The 23,666-nt window shown below is 44.2% G+C and overlaps 1 protein-coding gene across 2 annotated transcripts in view; it reads right to left on the bottom strand.

The window, feature by feature from the left end:
- The window catches only part of LOC122559987 (protein TMEPAI-like), a 97,129-nt gene extending 80,733 nt beyond the window's left edge, over positions 1–16,396 (bottom strand). The window contains exon 1 of one of the 2 annotated variants that reach the window (XM_043710114.2): positions 15,996–16,396. In XM_043710114.2, the coding sequence (XP_043566049.1) occupies positions 15,996–16,098 (103 nt within the window). In that variant the 5' untranslated portion in view covers positions 16,099–16,396. The remainder of the gene's footprint in view (positions 1–15,995) is intronic. The other variant, XM_043710113.2, reaches the window with a different exon arrangement.
- Positions 16,397–23,666: the final 7,270 nt, after the last annotated feature.

Below are 23,666 nucleotides of genomic sequence, written 5' to 3' on the forward strand. Positions count from 1 at the left end.
CACTGGAACATTTTGTACAGGGAAAAGGTCAGACTTCAGCCAATTTGGCCCATGATGTAACCTTTTTTTCGGTTCGCTTGACCCAATTTCTCCAAAGCAGCCAGTGTCAACAGCACACAAGCAAAAAAAAACTTGGAAATCACGAACACCCCAGTGCCTCATTATTTTAAATGCTAAAACAATTTGGTGTCCATGTTCCAGAAGAGAAAAAAAGACATTCCTACTTGGGAACAGGAGGCCATTCAGCCCCTTAAGTCTATCCAGTCAGTCATTCAGTTAGATTGTGGTTGCTCTGTATCTTAGTGCTGTTTACCCTCAAATTCCTAATACCACACCCCTAAAGAATGGTGTTCTATATTTTCTGGTTGATTATTTTTGAAGAGACTTCCAGATTCACACTCCTTGATGTTAAGACAAGCTTCCCAACATCAAGCCCAGAACAAACCTGCTATAATTAAAAGTTATGCCCCCTTATTTGCTGCTCCACCAAAGGAACTAGTTTCTCTTCTATCTAATCTATCAAATTCTCTAATCGTCTTAATCTTCTCAATTAGATTACCCTTAATCTTCTGCACTCAGAGGAATACACACTTTGGTCGACGCAACATAATTATCACGGTTTCTCTTGCATGTCAAGAGATCTTGCGAGTTAAAGACTCACATATGCATGTTCCTTTTAAAGCACACAAGAAAAACAAGGCCATTCAGCCTGCCAGGCACAGCATCCAACTCAAGTTTCAACAGATCCACTTTTTCCCCTCTGAGCCAACTAGTGCTGATATTTATCATTTATTCCTCCACTCATTTATATTTTCCACCCCCTCCCCCGCCATACTTTAATACAATCCTCAAAATCCTCACGAACCACAGACTAACCCTTCACCAGAGTCACAAAGCACAACTCAAATAACCTACAGAGCTCTGGTAGCGCTGTGGTAGGAGTTGAGAGTGTGTTGCTGGAAAAGCACAACAGGTCAGGCAGCATCCGAGGAGCAGAATAATCGACGTTTCGGGCCAGAGCCCTTCATCAGGAACTGCACTGCTGGTGCAGGGGCTCCTGATGAAGGGCTCTGACCCGAAACGTCGATTCTCCTGCTCCTCGGATGCTGCCGGACCTGCTGTGCTTTTCCAGTAACTTTCAACTCTGATCTCCAGCACCTGCAGACCTCACTTTCTCCGTGCTGTGGTAGTACTCCTACCGTTGAACCAAGAGGCCCAGGTTCAAGTCTCATCTGTTCTAGAGGTATGCTATAACATCTTGGGCTGCACGGTGGCTCAGTGGTTGGCACTGCCGCCTTTCAGCACCAGGGACCTGGGTTCAATTCCAGCCTCTGACAACCGTGTGGAGTTTGTACGGGTTTCCTCTGGGTGCTCCAGTTTCATCTCACAGTCCGAAGATGTACAGGTTAGGTAAAATGTTCATAGTGCCAACGGACTTGCAGACTAGGTGGTTAGCCATGGGAAATGTAAGGTTGTAACCTACAGGGATAGGGTAGGCTGCTCTATGAAGGTCAGTGTGGATTTGATGGATTGAATGGCCTGCTTCCACACTGTAGGGATTCTCTGATTCCAGTAGACTGACTGGAATTAAAGTGATATTTCCAATGCACTGTTAATCTATAATATCTCGATGTTTAACTCTTTACAATGCTGGCTTTATATCCCTGCATCTCAATAACTTTTTATGTAATACTGTCCATTATATCTGTAGTATATTATACCAGCAACCCGTTTGGTTTTAGTTGGGATGGTGGTGTGAATAAAGCTGCTACAATATCAGCAGTGCATGCCTTTTTTTTGGATACAGAAAAAGATGCCAATGAAAATGGGATGGCAATACCTTTTACATCACTAACTTCAACGGTCAGCCTACTGCTAGCCAAACTCAGCCAAGAGAGTAGCTGGTCCCATTATCTCTTAATTCAGTTACAAAGAACCAACCAAGACAATTACATAGTGCTTCCAGGCAATTAAATATTCTGCAGCTTTTGTTTGACAGGACTTGAAGACGAGGGTCAAATTGCTAGATAATAGGGTGAAATGCGAATGTTATACTAAGTGACTTCAATGCCCTTGGGCTACAACCTCCTCTCAAGGCTCCACAACCTTTCAAGAACCCTGGTTTCACTAATGCTGGTCCTCTATTCCACCTTCAGCTGTCTTAGGCCGTAAACGCTTTGAATTCTCTTGCTAAAAAGGGAGAGAGATGGGTGTTCATGAGATGGTTTCAAACCTAAATCTTCTACTGCACACTCCTTTCAATCTTAAAGCTTCTGGTTTTATCTGTTAGAGTACATTACAAAAGATGTAACAGCAGTAGACTTGGAAGACACAGTGACAAGACTGGATTTACAAAGGGGAAGGCATGCCTGTTGGAACGTTTTGACAATGTAACTGAGAGTGTGGGTATGGCGAAGCCAGTGGATGTGATTTATTTTGGATTTTCAGAAGGCTTTCAGTAAAGGCCCCGCATAAGAGATTTGTAAGCAACACTAAAATGTTGGAAGGTCACTTACTAAACTAGATTTAGAACTGGGTGGCAGACAGGAAACAAAGAGTAGGAATAAAATGAGGCCTTTGTCTGAGTGGATTACCACAGGGACCACTGCTTGGATCCCAGCTATTCACAATACATATTAATGATTTAGAGACTTTCATATTTCTAAGTTTACAGATGAGACAAAGCTGGATGGGAGGATGAGCTGGGAGGAAGATGTAGAGAAGTTCCATGTGACTTGGACAAGTTGAGTAAGTGGGCAAATGCATGGGCAGTGCAATGTGGATAAATGTAAAGTATCCACTTTGGTAGATAAAACAGGCAGGAAGATTATCTTAATGGCGATAGATTGCTAAAGGGGCAGGTGCAACAATGCCTAAGTGTCCTTGTACACCAGGCACTGGATGTAGGCAGGTGGTGAAGGCAGCAAATGGTAGTCTGGCTTTCATGGGGAGGGGATTCAAGCACAGGAGCAGGGATGTCTGGCTGAAACTGTATAGGACATTGGTAAGATCACAGCTGGAGTTGTGTGCGCAATATTGGTCTCCTTACCCAAGGAATGATGTTCTGGCTGTGCAGGGAGTGCAAAGAAGGTTTATCAGAATAATTCCTGGGACAGCAAGAGTGACGTATAAAGGGAAACTGGATCGGACAGGACTAAATTCACAGGAGTTTAGATGAATGGGGCAGGTGGGGATGATCTCACAGAATTCAAGACATTTCTAACAGGGTTAACGCACATAAGATATTCTTGATGACCGGGGAGTCCAGAACAAAGAGTCACAGTCTAAGGATGGCAGATAAGCATTTTTAGGAGGAGGAATTCTGCCATCCGGAGAGTGATGGAATTTTCTGCCACAGAAAATTTGCTAAGGACAAAACGTAACATCTTTCTTTAGATGTACAGCACGGAAACAGACCCTTCAGTCCAACCCGTCCACGCCGACCAGATATCCCAACCCAATCTAGTCCCACCTGCCAGCACCCAGCCCATATCCCCCCAAACCCTTCCTATTCATATACCCAACCAGATGACTTTTAAATGTTGTAATTGTACCAGCCTCCACCACTTCCTCTGGCAGCTCATTCCATACACACACCACCCTCTGTGTGAAAAGGTTGCCCCATAGCTCCCTTTTAAATTTTTCCCTTCTCATCCTAAACCTACACCCTCTACTTCTGGACTCCCCCACCCCAGGGAAAAGACCTCGTCTATTTACCCTATCCACGCCCCTCATGATTTTATAAGAAATTGAAGGAAATGGGGAGAAAGTTGGAACGGTGACTGAGTTGGATGAGTTGAATGGTAGAATGGGCTCAAAGGGCTGAATGGCCTACTACTGGCCCAAGTTTCCATACTTCTACAACTTGTGTCAATTTTTGTCCAATTACTGTGAAGAGCTTTCTAATATTTTACCTGACTTAAAGGCACCAAACACATGAAGGTTGTTGTTGGGCAAGAAGGGCTAAAAACAAAATGTCAGTCAGCTAGGGTTCCCTCTACAGGTTAGTATGCAGTGACTCAGCCACAATAAATAAGCTAACGCAACATTTATATAGTGCTTACCATACAATTAAACATTTGTGGCTCTCATTGAATAGGTGGTGGTGAGGAGTGAAATTGCCAAGCAATGATACACTTTTAGCCTCATGACTTTGAGATCACATACAGCAACCAGATATCCTTGAACAGCACAGTACAGTATTACCACATTCTGCCACCCCCAAGGGTTCTCTCAACAGCTGAGCTCTGTGCAAACCTAGAAGAACCTGCACTGATGAGATACCAGTTACCAAACTCCCTTCATCCACAGAGAGGCAGTCGAATGTCTGCCTTTACATTTCATCTCCAGATGCTAGGTGTAGGAGGGTGCGGTGTTAACACCCATTCCTCTCAACTCTTAAAGGCACTGGCGGAGGGAAGGAAGTAACAGCCAATCCACCCACTCTCCAACAACAGGTCTGACGTTTTACACAAAGCTTAATCATAAACTCATGTGAACTGCTTCATCCTGCCAAAAGCAGTTCGGGAAGAATGGAAACCACAGTTACTTTTTTCACAACTCTGAAACAATTCCAAAGGGTCATAACTTCCTGAGGAACAAGACTAGCATTGCCTGTCAGTTTCAGCAAGGGTGAATATGGGATATTTGGGGGGTGGGGAGTTGGGGGAATCTGTGGCTGCAATATATACTAGGAATTTGATTGCGGTTTGTCTCACAACTTTGCTGTACACAGACCACCAGGAACACCCTGTGCACCTTTCAGTGTGGAATAACAGGGTCTGCGGGACAAATGAAGCATAGCGCCTATTTTAAGGGCTGTTCCATAAATGGTCCCTGGGCTCTCTGGACTGGCTGCAGAGAATCAAAACAGCTGCAAGAACATTTTAGGATTGTTCATCCATCAAAAGAGCACTTAAAAACCTGCCAAACACTGGCAGCAGTCACCTGAAGCCGTCCTATTGGAAGTCACGCAGTTTAAACAAACACAGTCTCCCATCCACTCCCATATGCATTTAAAAAAACGTCTGAACCAAATCTGACCGGGTTTGGAGCTATTTCAATATAGTTTGGGAATTTATTCAATTAATGCAGGAGCCAGCAAACGGTAAGTACATAGACCCGCTTTTATGTAGCATCTTTAAGAAAATGTAAATCTTATTCCTCTAGGACAAGTAACAAGTAAATGCACCAGATACTTTCTGAAAACTCCCCAGAAATAAGCATTCTGTCTTGTCTTCCTTTCATGCTCACTGAAGGGAGTTTTCTTTGCTGCCTTGTGTTAGTCTGTGATCATCTCAAAATTTGTACAAAAGCCCAGTTCTAGTGTTAACAGGCTAGGCAACCACGAAGAACGTCACACCTGAGAGCAAATTTGACCACAGACATGTATTTCTGGAAAAGGTCGGGTCAGGAATTCCGAACGCGCTCCTCCCCCCTGTCCATTTAGTTCAAGACTATGGGAGCCAACTATAACATCTCTTACTGCTGGCTCGGGAACAAACCAGAAATGTTCTGCTCTGTATGACACCATACCACACCAGTCCACTTCCTTTAATTGCTTAATCTCTACAACAGAAAGAGCCAACCTAGATTTAAATAATGGGCTTCATGTTCAAAAACACATTGCCACCAAGTGAAATTGCTTTGACGTGCAGTTGCCCTTGCAATATGAGAGACATGGCAGCTAATTTGTGCACAGCAAGATCCCACAAACCAGCAGTTGGACTCTACCATAAAATCTAGGAGTATGCAGTGCTGCCAGGGTGTTGCCTTTTAGATTTAACGGAGACTGGAAGTGTGACCTGCGTCCCAGGAGGGCACGAAAAATTGCAGAGTACTAATTTAAGTACAACAGGGGAATGTGTCTTAGGTAATAATTATTCTTCCAGGATCACTGAAACAGTTTATCTACCACTTGTTGGACCCTGTCTGATGTAAATGATCAACTTTATTTCCCTGCATTACAATAGTTTGCACACTACAGAAACTCATTAGCTACCAAACATTCTGGGACGTGCTGAGGTGGTGATGATGGGCACTATATTAACGCAAGTTTTGTTTTAAAAAAACCTTGTCTGCCCATATTGGGTGGGATGGGGTGGGGGCATTTTGCCAGTGTATGAATCTCGGTTTGATCATGCTGGATACTATGAGAAAGGTAAAATCAATTTAGTGTCATCTATAAACTCAAAATCCAGTCAGTCAATCTTTATCAAGGGTAGTTATCCAAAGAATTAATAGATCTCCCAATGACAGGGAAAACAAATTTATCAAACAAAAAAAATAAAAATGAGACCGAATATGTGCCTGAATTTGCAAACTACTACTCTCCATTTCTCAATTTCCCCAGAGGAAACAATTTGTCAGTATTGAGCCAACCAGAGGAGGTAGGTCTCTCATTTGACTGGTTGTTTCGAATGTGGCTCAGAACACAGGCAGCAGTGTGGGTTCAATCCCTGGACTGACCTCGGTGCTTCATACAGCAATTACCTCTTACCTTTCCCAATGCCTGTGGAGTGGTTACCTTCAAGCTGTACATAATCTATTCCCTCTCTCTCTACTAACGAGAGCGATGCCTTTGGTCCTTTGGGCCACCATCCTGTTCGGACTGTGGCTCCTTACATCTAGCCAACCAAATCCTATTAGCATTGTAAGCACCACAATCCGATCACTCCACACACTTCTACTCTCAAGGGAATGCAAATCGCATTTCAGCGACTGGTCTTCATAAACTTAACCCTTTAGGCTCTGGTATCATACCGTTCGAGAGCTCCACCTTAAATATTCTGGAGGTATCCGCACCACTCCTCATAATGCAAATAAGTGGTGATCAGCCCAACGGATGTTGAGTCTGATTACCTTATCCCAAAGCATAAAGGATCAAGAGGTGGAAACAATTCAATTTATTGTGGATGGAATTTTCTCCAGCCTATCCACATCACTGTGTCATGTTGGTTTGGTTTGCTAAAACAGCCAATATGGAGCACAGTATTTGTGCTGGTAGGGGAGATTTGGACAGAGATACCAACTCTTCTGCTGGACCATTCGGAGGTGGTGTCAATGACAGCACCTTCTCAAACAATGCAATGCAAGTTTAGAACTCACTGTCCCAAGTCACCGTAGTTGATCTGAAAATGGAAATAAAACAAGTGTTTCTTTCATGGGCAAGGGTACAGAAAGTGACAAAAATAAGTTGCCAAATGGAGTCTAAGGCACAGATCAGCAGTCATGGAAGTGAATGGCAGAACTGGCTTGAGGGGTTGAAAATGAGAAAGTCTTGGGAGGAGGCCAAAGTAAGAGACAAAAACAAGACCTAGAGATAGAGACAGTCTACACAGTAGAGTGTCAGTATATGGGCAAGGGAAAGGATGGGGGAGGGAGAAGAGAAAAAAGATTGATTAAAGCGAGAACAATTGAATATGACTCTATGAATACTTCTTACTTCAGCTGCGCTTTTCTAATGTTCATGAATAGTAGAGATTATTTGCTGAAATTGCCAATCTTCATTCTTTCAACATTACAATTTGCACTTTTTTAAACTTCCAGATGAGACAGTATAAGACAGCTGGCCAATCTCACTCAGACAGACTATACAGCTTGCTTAAAGCCCAGACTGTGTGCATCACACACACACACACACACCGCACAGACTGAGTTAGTGCGAGAACGAGGGCGAGTGCACGGGAAACTGCCATACAAAAGTGATCAGCTGATGCATGAAGGATCTGCACAAGGAAGAAACCAGCTGTCTCCTCACATTGTGCTGCCACTTCCAGACAGCGTAATTATGGCACAACAGCCCATCTAGCACAGACAGAATCATTCCTGATAACAGCTCCAGGGTATGTGGGCAGAGAAGATAGACGGGGAAAATCTTTTTTTGAAAAAACAATCACACTTAACACAAAGACAAAACTACCATGTATTTGGTGCCTTTAAAATTTAATAACATATTGTAAGAAGGTCATCTTTTCTTTTCTCATCTGAGAACGGGTCACTACTGCTAATCGCTATGGCCACTCCATGTCCAACAGGGTTGACCAGAAAACTTTGCTGCCCTTACCATCTGCAAGACATGCTGGAAGGAATTACACACTCATTAGCCACATTACAGGTGCACTGTTCTTGACCATCAAGCCCTGGACTGGGTCTTGAACAAGAGCTTCTGGCTCAGAGGCAGGGGTACTGCCCACTGTGCCACAGGACAAAAGAGACCTACAGGAATGTGACTAGCACCAGGCCACAAAGGAGACACAGCAGAAAGTTGTTTTAAGTAGGTTTTAAGGAGCATGCTGAAGGAGAAAGAAGAGCTACAAACGCTGGAGAGATTTAGAAAGGCAATTCCAAGTCTTAGGATCCCAATGGCTACCTGTGGTACAGTAATGGAAGTGGGGTATACCCAAGAGGACGGAACTGAAGACGTGTAGAGATCTTGGACTGGCCTGTAGGGCAGAAGGAAATTCTCAGAACAGGGAGGGGCATTGTTGCAGTACAAAATACCTCAGGAAGTTTTCTGGAGGGCAATTTGAAAAGAGGTAAAGAGAAAGGGTAGCCATGACAGAGAAACAGGAGGAAATGACCACACTTCCGCATGGTTTCACCCATGATCTGCAGTCACAGTTCTGTACCCATCACTAACGTCACACGGCTCAAGTTGCACTGTCCTGGGTACGGCACTCAGAAAACCTCCAGTAAACTGCTGTTGCATTTCTTCCCATAGTCTGGTGGGCACAGAACAAAAACATTGACACCATCCCTCACCCACCATCTCGACACCCAGCTGATAATACTGCAATGTGTGTCATCCAATTAAATTCGCTGACCACAGTGATACTGTTTTCATCCGATGCACCAATTTTAGTTACAGATATATTCCAATCAATCCATTCACAGGCTCTGAGACACCTTTAGAGTAACTGAGACTTGAACCCTGGCCACCCGGCTCAGAAGTAGGGACACTGCCACTATGTCAAAGACCACCCCAGATACTTTTTAATCAATCTGTTCAGAGGTGTTACTGCAGATGTTTGGAACAGGTCAGACACAAACTTCTAGTAAATGTAGCTCAGATGTATATATTTACTTAAACATCGGCCACCATTCAATAACCAAGGATGGAAAAGTTACTCAATGTATTAAAACATCCGTACACACTGCCTTCCATCTCACTGTCATACAGAGGTTTGACGTCCACATGCACACAGTGTGAATGACTTCTGAGATCGCATGTCTAAAAACAGTACCCATTCCTCATCTTTTAATCGACTCAACCAGAAATCCAATTAGCCACAGATTCACAGTTTGCCTCAGTAAGTCTAATGTATTGGGTGCTGCTGCTGTAAAAACAAGTTAAAGCACTGGCCACTGAACACAAAGTTGGCGGTTGCCTATTAACTAAGCGGGTTTTATCAGAAAGCAGCACAAACCTGTATTGCTGCAAACAACACCAGGCGTGATGTACACAATGTCAGACACAGCAAATCAATGTAATCCCTCTTTCAACCTCTACACTATGGCCGTTCAGGCAATGAAGTGCTGTGTGGTTCAGACAGGTCAACTTCGTTAAAGAGCCCAAGCAGCACACGATCCCTCCAGACTTGTCAGCTTTCTTTAAACGAACTTCAGCCTTCAATTAAGGCAAAGGAATTAAAAAGTTGCAAGTGTCATCAGCCAAACCACCAAAATACAATGATTTTCAGCAAGAGGGGATGGGAAGAAAAGAGGTGAAGGGAGGATGAAGGGAGGGGATGCGTGAAGGAACGAGGAAAGTGGGGAGGAGGGGGCATGGGGAAGTGGAGAGAAAAAGAAAGAGAGAGGGAGAGAGAAGTGGAAGAGGTGCACGGTCTATCAGACAGATCAAAGAATGAACATTTGAAAGTCAAGGTGCAGTTGGACCAGCAACCAACGCAGGTCAGGGAGCACAGGGGTGAAAAAGTGAATTGCACTTGACAAATCAGCATTTACACAGACTGATAATTGATTGAAAGCACTTCAGTTTACATCAGAAAACGTCAGTATTTCATCCCAATGTTACACAGGTACTTTTCCCAGACACAAACAATATTGGAAAATGCTGAATCCAAAAAGTGTACGCTTGGCAGCTTCTTGTTGCCTGAGATGATGCTGTCCAGACAGCTCAAGTCCCCAGCTTTCCTTAAATTGCACTAACAAAGGCCTAAAGTTTGCCATTTAATAGTACTTGTGTAGATTCACCATCCCACTATTAGTCACTTAGGTTTTTTATTTAGGTAAACTCAATACTTAGTGGGTCCGTCTACATAGAACAAGAGGATAATAGAAAGTAGTGTAAAAGAAATTTTTCCATAATCATGACACTGTGTGGGTGGATTTTCTCTGCATTCAGCTACTGTATACAGTTGGTTCTTATATAACATGGTAGTTCCACGCCCATGCGATACTGCACTATAAGAAAATCATCTAACAGCAGCACCATTTAAACTAAATGAAGCTGGAATTGCGTTATAACCAATACACGTAACAAAAGTTCACATTCCACAAATAATGGTCTAAATTCTTCAATCACATTAAAGCCCATTCATGTTGAATGAACATACGTTATAGCAAAACTGACTATAATACCTAACCTATAACATCATCTTCCCTGCAGATACAATGCACCTAGCAGAACTTGTAGTTAAATAAGCAACCATCATACCCACAGTACTTCGTAGGTGGTAAGATGCTTTTGAAGCATAGTAAGAGACAAATGAGACAGTTGGTGGAAAGCAAGGTCCAAATAAATAAATCAATCAAATAAATTGCCAGATCATCTCATGCAAAGGTATTGATTAAGCGCTAAATGGCAGCAAAGACACTGGATGAACCAATGCGTGCGTGCATCGTGTGAGAGAGAAGACTGCACCTTCAACTTCCAGTGGTGCTTGGGCACATAATCGATACTGACATTTTAGTGCAACACTGAGGGAGCACTGTACTGTCAGAGGTGCCATCTTTCAGATGTGAAGTTAAACCCTGACCTTATTTGCTTGCTACAACAGATTGCAGGGGCCATTCAAAAGAATGACAATATATTCGCCTGCTGCCCTCGTGAAGAAACTCCTTAAAGGCCATTCAGCTCATTGTTGTTTGTGGGATCCTGCTGTGTGAAAAATGGCTGCCACATTAATCCAAATAACAGTTATCAGTATTTTTATACTTTTTTTTTCTCTGCTTCAATACAAGGGTCAGTGTGACACAGACTGTCATTTGGAGAAGCTTAATCTTTGATGGAAAGGTACTTCAATGTCATTGCTCTCCCTGCGCATGATGTGTACATTGGCACAATGGAAGTCCAAGAGATGCGCACAGCAGTCATAGTGTCTGAACAGTGTAGGCGATTGGCAAAGAATGCCAGCTCTCCAAACACTGGTGGGAAGCAGAATGAGTTCTTCTGGTCACACCTTGCAGGGGACTCAAATTGACCCTCTACCTCCACAGTTCCCTCTGCTCCTGCCACCCAACCCATCTCCTCTACCTCATCCTTCAATCTGTTCCAGTCACCCCATTGTCTCCCCTACTCCCATCTTCACCCCCCTCCTGCCGCCTCCTCCCATATTTCCCCATCCGTTCCAACTTCACTTATCTCGCTCTTGACCCCAGCCCCCCGCCAACCTTATTCACTCAAAGTTGTCAACATGAGTGCACAGGAAGAAACTGGTAAAAAAAGGTTCAAAACCAGAGAGAACAGCTTGAAGATAATAGGGAAACATGCAAGAGAAAAGATATTATTTATTTTCAAATTATGCAGCAAATAACAATCTGGAATGCACTGCTGGAAAGCCTGTTGGATGCAGATCCAATAGTCATTTCCAAAAAGGGAATCTGCTGTATTTTTTGACAACTAAAAATGTACTATGCGTTTAGCGGAGGGGAGCAGGAATAATTGGATAGCTGAGTCAAACAGCCAGCTTTCTTGGTACTACACAATTCAATTATTGCACCAGATACTAAAATAAGTCTCTCAGTCAAGCTGCCAAAACAGACATTGCAACACTAATTCTTAACCAGACAGCAGGTAACTTGAGCCAGCAACCTTAACCATTACCCCATTGAATAAGTTGAGATAAAGCTCACCAAACTAAATAAATTCCCAAGATCAGCATTAAAAAGTGTTAACTTTTTTTAAAAAGCCAGAAAATCAGTGGCATAATGCTCACAGCTCCGGTCTACTAATTCAGAGGCCTATGTTAACGGGGACAAGTAGTTGGTGGAATTTAAATTTAGTTAACAAATGTGGAAGTGAAAGTCAGATTCCACATGACTGACACTATTGTCAGTTGTGGTAAAAATCCCTATCGTCAGGTTCACTAATATCCTGTAGGGAAGGAAATCTGCCATTGTTATCTGATCTGTTTCACAGGAGACTCCAGACCCACAGTTAAATAGATGACTGTTATGTGCCCTCTAAAGCGGCTTACCTAACCAGTTCAAGGGCAATTAGAGACAGACAATAAGTGGCTGTGCTGGTAGTGCCCACAGCTGATGAAATAATAAACAAAATGAGTGGAGATTCAATTGATTCCCATATCGGCAGACACATGTGGAGATGGCGTGATGGTAGAGTAAAAGATGTTGCTTAAAAAAACAGCAATCCTGCTCCTACTGGTCACCTCGTTAAGAGAAGCATGTGTAGATTCCAAGTTCAGACAGGGTTAATCTTCGGTGCTGTAGGTGCTGCAGTCAAACTAACTACGAGAACAATTACTGTCCGTCACCAGAAATGCAGAACTACCAAGGGGGCGAGGTACTAGTCATCCCACTGCCTACTGTACACTAACAAAAGAAATCACTCAGAGGCTGAAGGGAGTAGAAAAACTGGAGAAACAGAAACCAGTGCAGCTTTCATTTCCAAACAGAAACTTGACCCAATGGGTCGCATCCTAGGACTCGGGTTCCACACCACTGGTCTCTGCCATATTCTGGTTTGGAGTAGCTTTGCTGCTGGGAACATGACAGCCTGCTACTGACTGGCAGAGGGGGAGCTGTCTGCCAAATCTCTTCAGTCGCTGAGGGTACAGGATGCTGATCCAAGCCACATCAACAGCCCCCCCCTCCCTCCCTTTACAGCAGGCATTCATTGCCACATTACCACTTTGGACAGTAATGAACTGCCCTGATGCGTCTTTGGATCCATGGTTCACTGCAGAGTTTAATTCTAACGGAGTCAGATGAAACAGGAGTGCTAGTCAACTTAAACAGCTCTCACTCATCTCAATGATGCCCTTAAGATGGAGCACGACAGAAGGGCAATTAAGGCTTTTACCAGCAGATTTGGTCCAGGTGGATTTGTTATGATCTTAAAATAAATTTGATGGTTTTGCAAGTCATATGATTTATTTTTCATAATTGCTTGTCCAGACAACAGTCTTTGCAAAAGCAACTGATTACTGTTTTGCTGATTAATGATACAAGCATTAGGAACAAAATCAAAATGTAAAAATGCAAAATAGAATAAACGTAATAGGAAAGAAAGCATGATCCTATCTCAAAGGCAAGATACCCAAAACCTGAGAAGACTGCTCAATCCTAAAGGAATGCTTTAATAAAAGAGATATTATTTGTTACACATATGCACCTGGATGTGCTTTCAAAGGATCAAAGATTGACCGGTTTTGGAAAAGTCACCAGAATCTGAAAAAGTTTTCAGGATTCACATTGCCATAGTTAGTTAGAACATCAGCAACTGAAGGTGTATTTGACCACAGAACAATGTGAAAGCGAATGTAATATTTCCACCCCAAGGTTAAATTACAAAATTACAGACACCAATGGATAGATCCTGGCGAGAGTCAGGGGAGTCACACGTACCCAGTTTGCAACACAGATGTCAAATTTGATAAAACAGACAAAACCTGTTAGACTGACACAGCAGGTGAGAGTAGTCCTGCACCCAAATATTAACACCACCTCATAAAATCAGCAAATAGGGCTGTCTGAAGAGCACACATCAGTTCATCTGCTACAACCTGGGCTTTGCATTTTTTTCTAAATATAGAGCACAAAGATGTATGGTAATAGATCATAACTAATGGACAATTGAAATGAAAAAGTAGTAAAATCCACAGACACAGGGCCACATGGCACACTGGGTAACAGATGCTTGAAAATGATCAACAATAATTTAAAAAGCTTATGTTAGCCCATGTCAAAAATGGTATCTGAAAGGCATATTTTAAAATGGGGAGAAAAATGCACATGATATCTTAATCCGCAACTCTGAGGAACATCTGAAGTCTGACAGGTGGATCCCGATTTGAAAAGACGTGGCAGATGGGAAAAATGATGTGCATGAGCCCGGATCCATACATTGTGACAGTAACCGTTAAAGAGAACTGGGTATTGCCGACCCTGCAGAAAAGCTATTTCGAGCAAAGTCCTTAAACTAGACTCTGCTGTGCCCCCAACACCCAGCAACCTTGTACTGTGCCCCTGACATCACACAAAAGGTGAACTGCAATTGTTTAAAACCACCGCAGCTAATCCACACAGACCAGCAGTAATTAGTTGAATGACTGGGACCTAAAAAAAATTTAGGACCCACCTCTGCAAGGTTAGGTGCATCATCATTCCCAAGAAACAGTACTCCATAGCATCAGATGGGGGTGAGGAATGTACACACTCAGTAAGCTCCACTCCAATCCAAATAAGCAAAAAATATTTAAAAGTTACGGTCAGAAACCTTAAGTGAACCTTCCGATTTTAGATCACTAGCGTTCAATAACTAATATGCTGGCGCTAGAGAAAAACATTAATAGCATCCCAAAGAAAACAGACTGACATCTGAAGTCTCAAGTTGAGTGACCTTAATTATTCCAAGATTGAAACAGTTTCTAGGAAGGACAACTGCCTATTCTAACCAAAGTAAAATCCACCAGTACCTTGATCAGAGTGCAACTCAATTTTACCCAAGTTATTAAAAATAACAAAAAGTATATTTCAGAGGGCTTGGGAGCCTCCCAGGTTACCCTTCAGTGAGGCCAGCTCTTAGACGAAAGACTCCTTTCATCAAACGTTAAAAAGGCAGAGAGGAAGAAGGGCTGAGCTGTTTTGTTTAAATTAGATCCCCTTTGCTCTCTCTCTTTCTTCATGGAATGTAAGAAATTGTACAGCTTGTTGACAATGCTTGAAAAACACTGCATGAAAGGATATCTAATGATACAGTAGGTCTGACTCTAATCAAGTGTAGAAAATACTGAAAAACCAAATATTCACACAAATCAAATGACGGACGGAGAAAGAAACGAAACGGGGAATGGGGTGGGGGGAGACTGGGCGAGATTCATGCGAAACTGAGCGACTATGAGTCAGTCCAGGGCTAAGCTGCTGATTGACTCAGACGATTCTACACGAAACAAAACTCCAAATGTTTGTTTTTGAAAAGAAATAAACCGAAAAAGAGGGTTAAAGCTTTTCTGGAAAAGAAACGGGCTCTCTTTTCGGTGTGGGGGTGGGGAGGAAGAAATGAGACATTTTTCTTTTAAAAAAAAGGAAGTCAGGGTCTTGGCTGTGTTTTTTTCTCTGTGGCCTCGAACTTGGCCAAGAGGCGGGGGTGGCGACAACAGAAGACAGATTCCAAAATCCGTCCCCATCGAAACAAAAAAAGTGAGGGAAACAGCAGAAACGCACAAATAAAGTCAAACAACTACAAGCAGAAAAGACAACTTAATTTTTTTCCCCTTTTTATAAAAAAAAAGGACACGCACACACAGCACAAACTCTGACAGGAACGAAAACTCCAGGCAGTCTGAGAGCTCAAGGGACGCCGTCTTAATTAACAACACAGCCAGACAGACAGACATCCCCCCCCTCCCTCATCAACCCCATCTCTTAAAGGGGGGTGGGGGGAAAGAGAGAGAGAATCACTTTAGTGCAAAAGCTAACATCCACTAGCTTTATTTTTAAAAACCACCAGCAACATTGCGAACATCGAAGGGAACAACATTTTAATGAAAAGAAATGTTTCGACTACTTACTGATCTCCATACTGTGGAACAAAGAGCGTTTGCAGTTGCATGTGCAGGAGACATTGGGCTGATTCGTTGCGGCTGTGCTGTTCAGACCCATCAAGTTGTACATTTAATATTTGAAGAGGGGAGGGGAAATAAGTTAGAAAAAAAAAATTGGAAAAAGGGGCTCAATAAATGCAGCCAGGCGCCCCCCGGGGTTTGGGAGAGGAGCCTTCGCTGACTTGAGTGTTGTTGGCTGGCCCCTGGGTGAGGGCAGGGAACTGGGTATCTGTCTCTCAGTTGTGAGAAACCATAATCAAGGGAGTGAGGGGATTGCTAGTCCGGCCGGTCCCCGTGGTTCTGTCTGTCTGTCTCTCACACACACACACTCTCTGCCGGCTCCGGAATCACCAAGTGCTACTTTGTGTCTGCTTCACACTCGATACACTCACACAATCAAGTAGCGCAGCCCCCTCACGCCGCAACCAAACCTCCGTCACTGTCAATCATCCAGCCCGAGCCGCGCCCCCAGACGCCTGATCGACCGGCCTGCCCACCAATCGCCTCCAGGCATTTGCAGTCCGCGCCCCACTGGCCCCCGCTCGACCAATGGGTACTCCGGCAGCGCGGTGTGGGGCGGGACGCCTGGTGTGCGGGTGCTCCTCCATGACGTCACCGAAGCAGACGGGAGGCCCGCTTCTCCCTCGCCGGTCCGCCTTCTGTGATTGACGGGGTGGAGGTGGGGGTGGGGGGGGGTGGACACACCGGCCAATCGGCACATCGCCGCGCCGCCCTGAGGGCACCTCCCTCTGCCATTGGAGGCGCCCTGGAGGAATCGAACCAATTGCGTGTCCGTCTGTAGGCGGGGCTAATGACAATGACATCAGCTGCAGGGCGATTGGCGGGGCTGCAAGGGACACACAATCCATTATTGACGTAAACACTGTCCAGTAGAAACACAGTGTGGGTTAACCCACATTGCCATTGGCTAGGAGGGTAGGAATGGGCGGGCACAGCGTGGAACGCGCACGTGGGTCAGGCAAGGCTCTGTTTGCATGAAAGATGATGTGGAGGAGCCGGTGTGGGAATGGGGTGGACAAAGTTAAAAATCACACGACACCAGGTTAAAAGTCCAACAGGTTTATTTGGAAGCACTAGCTTTCGGAGCGTTGCTCCTTCATGAAAACTATCTGAATAAAGAGCAGCGCTCCGAAAGCTAGTGCTTCCAAATGAGCCTGTTGGACTTTAACCTGGCGTTGTGTGATTTTCGATGCAGGAAATGGGAGGAGGAAGGAAAGGAGACCTTGTAAAGTTCACCCAAAGTCTCTGAAATGCATTTCGTGCTCAAAAGATGGGTCACAAATACTGCACGGCATTCTACACCCCTTTGACCAATCAATCAAGGAAAGGAAGCAGTGATAAAAGCAGCTGAAAACAAATCAATGCAAAGTCAGATACTGTGGATGTGGAATACCTGACATCATAAGATTGCACAAAATACTGGAAATACTCAGCAGGTCCGGCAGCCTCTGAGCAGCATTCAGCTCTGTTCTGTCCGTCGATGCTCCCGCTTAATTTTCCCAGCGTTTTCTGTTCTGTATTTCACATAAAATTAACCGGGCTCAATACAATGTTGAAGATGCAGTCACTTTACAAGGAATCGAAGTCTTGCTAAAGCCTGAACTGTTTGCCGATGCAAACGGACGTCACAACAATTGGCCACCTTTGTGCCTTGGTGAAACGAACCATTTGTTTTTAATAAAAAAGGAGAAAGCACTTAAGTTTCTAAAGTTGTCAAGAGGGAGTGAGATTTTCAAACAGCTTAAACTTGTCAATAGAGGGGCTAACACTGCTGAGAATTCAATACCGATTTGCAAGGCTGGGGGTGGGGAGGGGAATCAACGCAAAGGGAAACAGGATGCAGTAACCTTGATTACATTTCTTTCCCCTTGCCCTTGGTATACACACATCCCTCATTCCTCGCGAGGAATCCAAACAAAAAAAAGGGAGACTGCAATTGGGGGAAGGGGTGTCTGTGTATTCAGACAGACTTTACAAGGCAATCTGCTCTTGTAAAGCCTAACCTCACTTTGACCCGAACTGATACAACTCTCTCCCCTCCCCGGCCCCGTCTGAAATCACCCACTTCTTTCAGCCTGATCCCACCTAAATGCGATGCTGCTGAGGTGGAATATACGAATGTTTTCGGGGCAAGTGTGAAGGTTAATGCAAGAGGCGAAAACGGTATGCAAATAGCAAAGCACAGCGAAGTTTCCAACCTGCACCCCCCCCCCCCTCCCCACACACACACACACACACAGACATCAAGAGTCTTATTATCCTCAAGCTGCATGCAAATCCCATTATGTAAACGCGATTTTTCGGGCGTTAGATCCTCTCAGAGCTCCGAGGGAAAGCGTGGTGCGTGTGATCTGGAATTGCTGCTAAATGGGTTTACCCTCCCCTCTCTTTGTAGGAGATTTTCCCCAGGAAGGGGAGGCTGTGGGAGGAAGGGGAGAGATGAGTTGCAGCGTTTTTGCTCTGTTTCTTTGTGCCTGGCTGGTCACGGTTTGTCCAGGAGAAGGGCTGTCCGCCAACCAGCTGAAGGAAGCCTGTGGCTTTTCTCAGCGATTGTTGTCTGCATTTGCACTTGGACTTAATGCCGTGTGTGTGTGTGTGTGTCTGCAACTGGGAGTGGATTAGTAAACAGCACACACAACAGACAGACGCCAATCCTCCCTTTCCACGAACCCACATCTCCTAAAAAAATGAACCGAAAAGCGGCGTGGGTTCAGCCAGTTCCCTCGGCACCTGATCTGTGCCAGACAGACACAGTCTCAGGTTTTTGGTGCGAGTGTTCATGTATTTTTATGATTCGCCTCTACCAACACCTCTTCACAGTCCAGACTCGAGAGTTCCCTGGAAATACACGATGGGAAAACTAGTCTTTTCCGTGAGATGTGCAAAGGCGGCGGGGGTGGTCGAACTTTCCCGTTACACAACGAGTGGCAATGACCTGGATTCCTCGCCGAGGAGAGTGGTGCTAGCAGCTAAGATTGATTTCTGGAGGAAATCGAATTGGGCAACTTGAAGGAGGTTACAGGGACGGGACGGGGAAATGAGACGGAGAGGAAGTTAGCATGGGCTGGCTGAATGGTTCTGTTCTGTGCGGCGACGATTGTGCATAACAACGGGAGATTATTCGTTTTTACCGCCATCTTCGTGCCCATTAGTAAAACCTGAATTCACTGACACCGTCAAATGTTTGCTTCCACTTGTTCACTTCTGACAGGCTTTGGTTACTCTCTTGTCCTTAGAATCATTACACTGAGACTGTAGTCAATGGTAGAGACACACCACCTCATCTGTCACCCAGTCGTATTTCCAATGGTTTTACAATATCTACTTATTGAAACACTCACCTGAGGGAACAGTTCTTGTCACCATTTTGAAAACCTCTATTAATTTACCTCTATATCTTCTCTCTTCCAAAGCATTCTAAATTTGTTGAGCTCTCCCATCATCGTGTTCCTCATCCCTTCATCTCTCAGCTTGTTTGTGCTTATAAAAACCATTCCACTGGAGAAGAGTTTCTTTCTAAATTGGTCCTCTCAAAGTGTATCACTTCACACTTCTCTACACTGAGGACCATCGGCCATATCTCGGTCCACCGCATAGAATCATTGAATAGATACTGCACATGCCATTCAGCTCAATGAATTCTTGTCAGCTCTCTGCAGGAGCAATTTAGTACTCCTGGGACATGGGTGTTGCTGACTGGTCCAGCATTTATTGCCCGCCCCTATTTGCCCTTGAGAAGGTGTTGGTGAGCTGCCTTCTTGAACCACTACAGCCCATGTGTTGTAGGTAGAGTCAAAAAGTGTGGCACTGGAAGAACACAACAGATCAGGCAGCCTCCAAGGAGCAGGAGAGTCGACGTTTCAGGCATAGGCCCTTCATCAGGGATTCCTTCTAGGTGGAAATGGTTGTGGGTTTGGAAGGTGCTGTCTAAGGATTTTCAGAAGTGCATCTCGTAGATAGTACAATGCCACCACTGAGCATTGGTGGTGGAGACAGTGGACTTTTGTGGATGTGGTGCAAATAAATTAAGCTGTTTTGTCCTGGATGGTGTGAAGCTCCTCAAATGTTGTTAGAGCTGCACTCATCCAGGCAAGTGGGAGGTATTCCATCACACTCCTGACTGATGGAGGAGCAGCGCTCCAAAAGCTAATGATTCCAAATAAACCTGTTGCACTACTTCCCGGTGTTGTGCGATTTTTAACTTTGTACACCTCAGTTCAACACCGGCACCTCCACATCATGACTTCTGACTCCCGACTTGTAGATGATGGACAGGCTTTAGGGCGCCAGGAGGTGAGTTAATCCCACTTTTCCTGGTTTCATTTCTGATGCTTGTCCAATTCCATTTGAAAGCCATAACTGACAAGTTTCCTCTGTATGTTCAGACAGTATATTCTAGAATGGAATCACTTGCAGTCCGAAATGTCACCTTTCATTCTTTTGCCATTCACGTTATTCAGTTGGCCTCCACCAATGAGAGTAATTTCTCTCTATTTAATATGTCTTGATGTCTCTTGATTCTGAACACGTCTGTCAAATGTCCTTTTAATCTTATTTTCTCTCAGGGGTACAACCCAAATTTCTACTAATCTGTCTATGTAACTGAAAACCTTTGATCCTGGAACCATTCTCATAGTTTGAGCCCTTGATAAAATCTTTACATCTTTCCAGAAGTCTGGTGCCCAATACTTCAGGCAGACACATTACTAGAGTTGAGCCAGTGTTTTATAAATGCACATCATATCTTCTCTTCTTTTGTACCACCATCTGAAACCCTATAAATATCCTTGTCTCTGTCTGTGCCTTAGCCAAGTTTCATATCATTTGCAATCTTTATAAAGCTGCTGCCTACACCCTGAGTCTGCAGCAACTAAGAACTGGCTCAGTAGCAGTAGCATGTACCATCTACATTGCAGGTGTTCACCCATACTCCAAACCTATAACCACTAGCATCTAGGAGGACAAAGGCAGCAGTGTCTATAGGGGCACCGTCACCGGCAGATTTCCCTCCAAGCTACTGATCATCCTGACATGGAAATTTATCGCTGATCCTTCATTGTCACTAGGTCAAAATCCCGGAACTTCCTCACCTGTCAGCATTATTAGATTAGATTAGATTACTTACAGTGTGGAAACAGGCCCTTCGGCCCAACAAGTCCACACCGACCCACTGAAGCGCAACCCACTCAGACCCATTCCCTTACATTTACCCCATTCACCTAACACTATGGGCAATTTAGCATGGCCAATTCACCTAACCTACACATCTTTGGACTGTGGGAGGAAACTGGAGCACCCGGAGGAAACCCACGCAGTCACAGGGAGAATGTGCAAACTCCACACAGTCAGTCACCTGAGGCGGGAATTGAACCCAGGTCTCTAGCACTGTGAGGCAGCAGTGCTAACCACTGAGCAACCGTGAATCTATTTACAGCACATGGAAGGCAGCTCACCACCACCACCTTCTCAAGGACAACCAGACCCAGGCCCAGGCCCAGCCACATCCCATGACTGAATAAGAAAAAGTAATACTTTAATGCAGACTCTGGGGAACACTGCGGTAATCCAGATTGCAATCTGAGAAACATTCTGTTATTGAGCTAGTTATGAGTCCATTCTACCACTTACACCTTAATTCAAAGGACACCCATCATTTTAAATAAATCTCCTAAATATTACTTAAATTCACAATCCAAGATGTGGGCAGATGGTCTGAGTTAACCTGAAGGAGAGCCACATTTAGATAGGATAAAGAATTGAGATTCTTGTGTGCCTCTTCCAATCAATGTTAAATGTCCGAGTGTGGTCTTTGAAAAAAGACCCCCAATCTGCATTCATCCTTTAGTCAACACACTGGTCATTTATGTATGAGTGGCTCACCTTTTGCAAAGCACAGTTCCTTTTCCCAACATATCAGTCACTCTCGTAGACACTTAGAAGCAGATTTTGATTAACAATGAGCCGCCTGCAAGAAAAGTTTAATTATGAATAGACAGTAAGCTTACAAGTGGTTCTTGGATACTTTGCTCAAATCATCATCCTCATAGCAGTATAAAACAAAGAACTGCAGATGCTGGAAATTTAAAACCAAACCTGAAAACACTCGAGAATACAGGAGGTCTGTCAGTGTCTGTGGAGAGACAGCAGAGTTAAGGTTTCGGTTCCAGCGGCACTTTTTCAGAAGAGAGGGTCATTGGACTCGAAATGTTACCATAAGACCATAGGACATAGGAGCAGAAATTAGACCATTCAGCCCATTGAGTCTTCTCCATCGTTCAATCATGGCTGATAAGTTTCTCAACCCCATTCTCCCACTTTCTCCCCATAACCCTTGGCCCCCTTGATACTCAAGAGTCTATCTATCTCAGTCTTAGATATACTCAATGACCTGGCCTCCACAGCCTTCTGTGGTAGTGAATTCCATAGATTTACGTCTCTCTGGCTGAAGAAGTTTCTCTTTATCTCTGTTCTAAAGAGTCTTCCCTTTACTCTAAGGCTATGCCTTCAGGTCCTAGTCTCTCCTACCAATGGAAACATCTTCCCAAAATTTATGCTGTCCAGGCCATTCAGTATTCTGTAAGTTTCAATTAGATCCCCCCTCCCTCATCCTTCTGAACTCCATCGAGTATAAACCCAGAGTCCTCAAACATTCCTCATAAGTTAAGCTTTTCATACCTGGGTCCATTCTCATAAACCTCCTCTGAGCACGCTCCAGGGCCTGTACATCTTTCCAGAGATATGGGGCCCAAATCTGCTCACAGAACTCCAAATGTGATCTGACTAGAGCCTGATAGAGCCTCAGAAGTACATCCTTGCTTTTATATTCAAGAGTTCTCAAAATAAACACCATAGTTGCATTTGCCTTCCTAACTACTAACTCAACCTGCAAGTTTACCTTGAGAGAATCCTGGACTAGAACTCTCAAGTCTCTTTCAGACTTCTGAATTTTCTTCCCATATGGAAAATACTTCATGCCTCCAATCTTCCTATCAAAATGTGTGACTTCACACTTTCCCATGTTGTACTCCATCTGCCACTTCTTTGCCCACTCTTCTGACCTATCCAAATCTTTCTGCAGCCTCCCTGCTCCCTCAATGCTACCTGTCCCTCTACGTATCTTTGTATCGCCTGCAAACTTAGCCAGAATGCCCTCAGTTTCTTCACTGAGATTGTTAATGTATAAAGTGAAAAGTTGTGGCCCCAACACTGAGCCTTGCAGAACACCACTTGTCAGCAGCTGCCATCCTGAAATGTTAACTCTGCTTTCTCTCCAGAGATGCTGCCAGACCTGTTGAGTTTCGTCATCACCTTCTGTTTTGGTTTTCAATCCTCACAGATATGGCTAGGCATCAAGTGAGTGCTGCTGTATATGAGATTTCAGTCTCATGCTAACTCTCCAGTGCAGATATTTTTAGGACTATCAGAAATGCTGCCCAATTATTTTAATTTACAACTCAGTGGTGCTGACTCCAAATGTAGAAAAGCGCAGCAGGTCAGGCAGCATCTAAGGAACAGGAGAATCGACGTATCGGGCATAAGCCCTTCTTCAGGAATCCTGAAGAAGGGCTTTTGCCCGAAACGTCGATTCTCCTGTTCCTTGGATGCTGCCTGACCTGC

This window comes from Chiloscyllium plagiosum, unplaced genomic scaffold (assembly GCF_037043375.1).
Source record: "Chiloscyllium plagiosum isolate Xiang-an unplaced genomic scaffold, Cpla_swu_hap1 HiC_scaffold_15, whole genome shotgun sequence".
NCBI lineage: Eukaryota > Metazoa > Chordata > Chondrichthyes > Orectolobiformes > Hemiscylliidae > Chiloscyllium > Chiloscyllium plagiosum.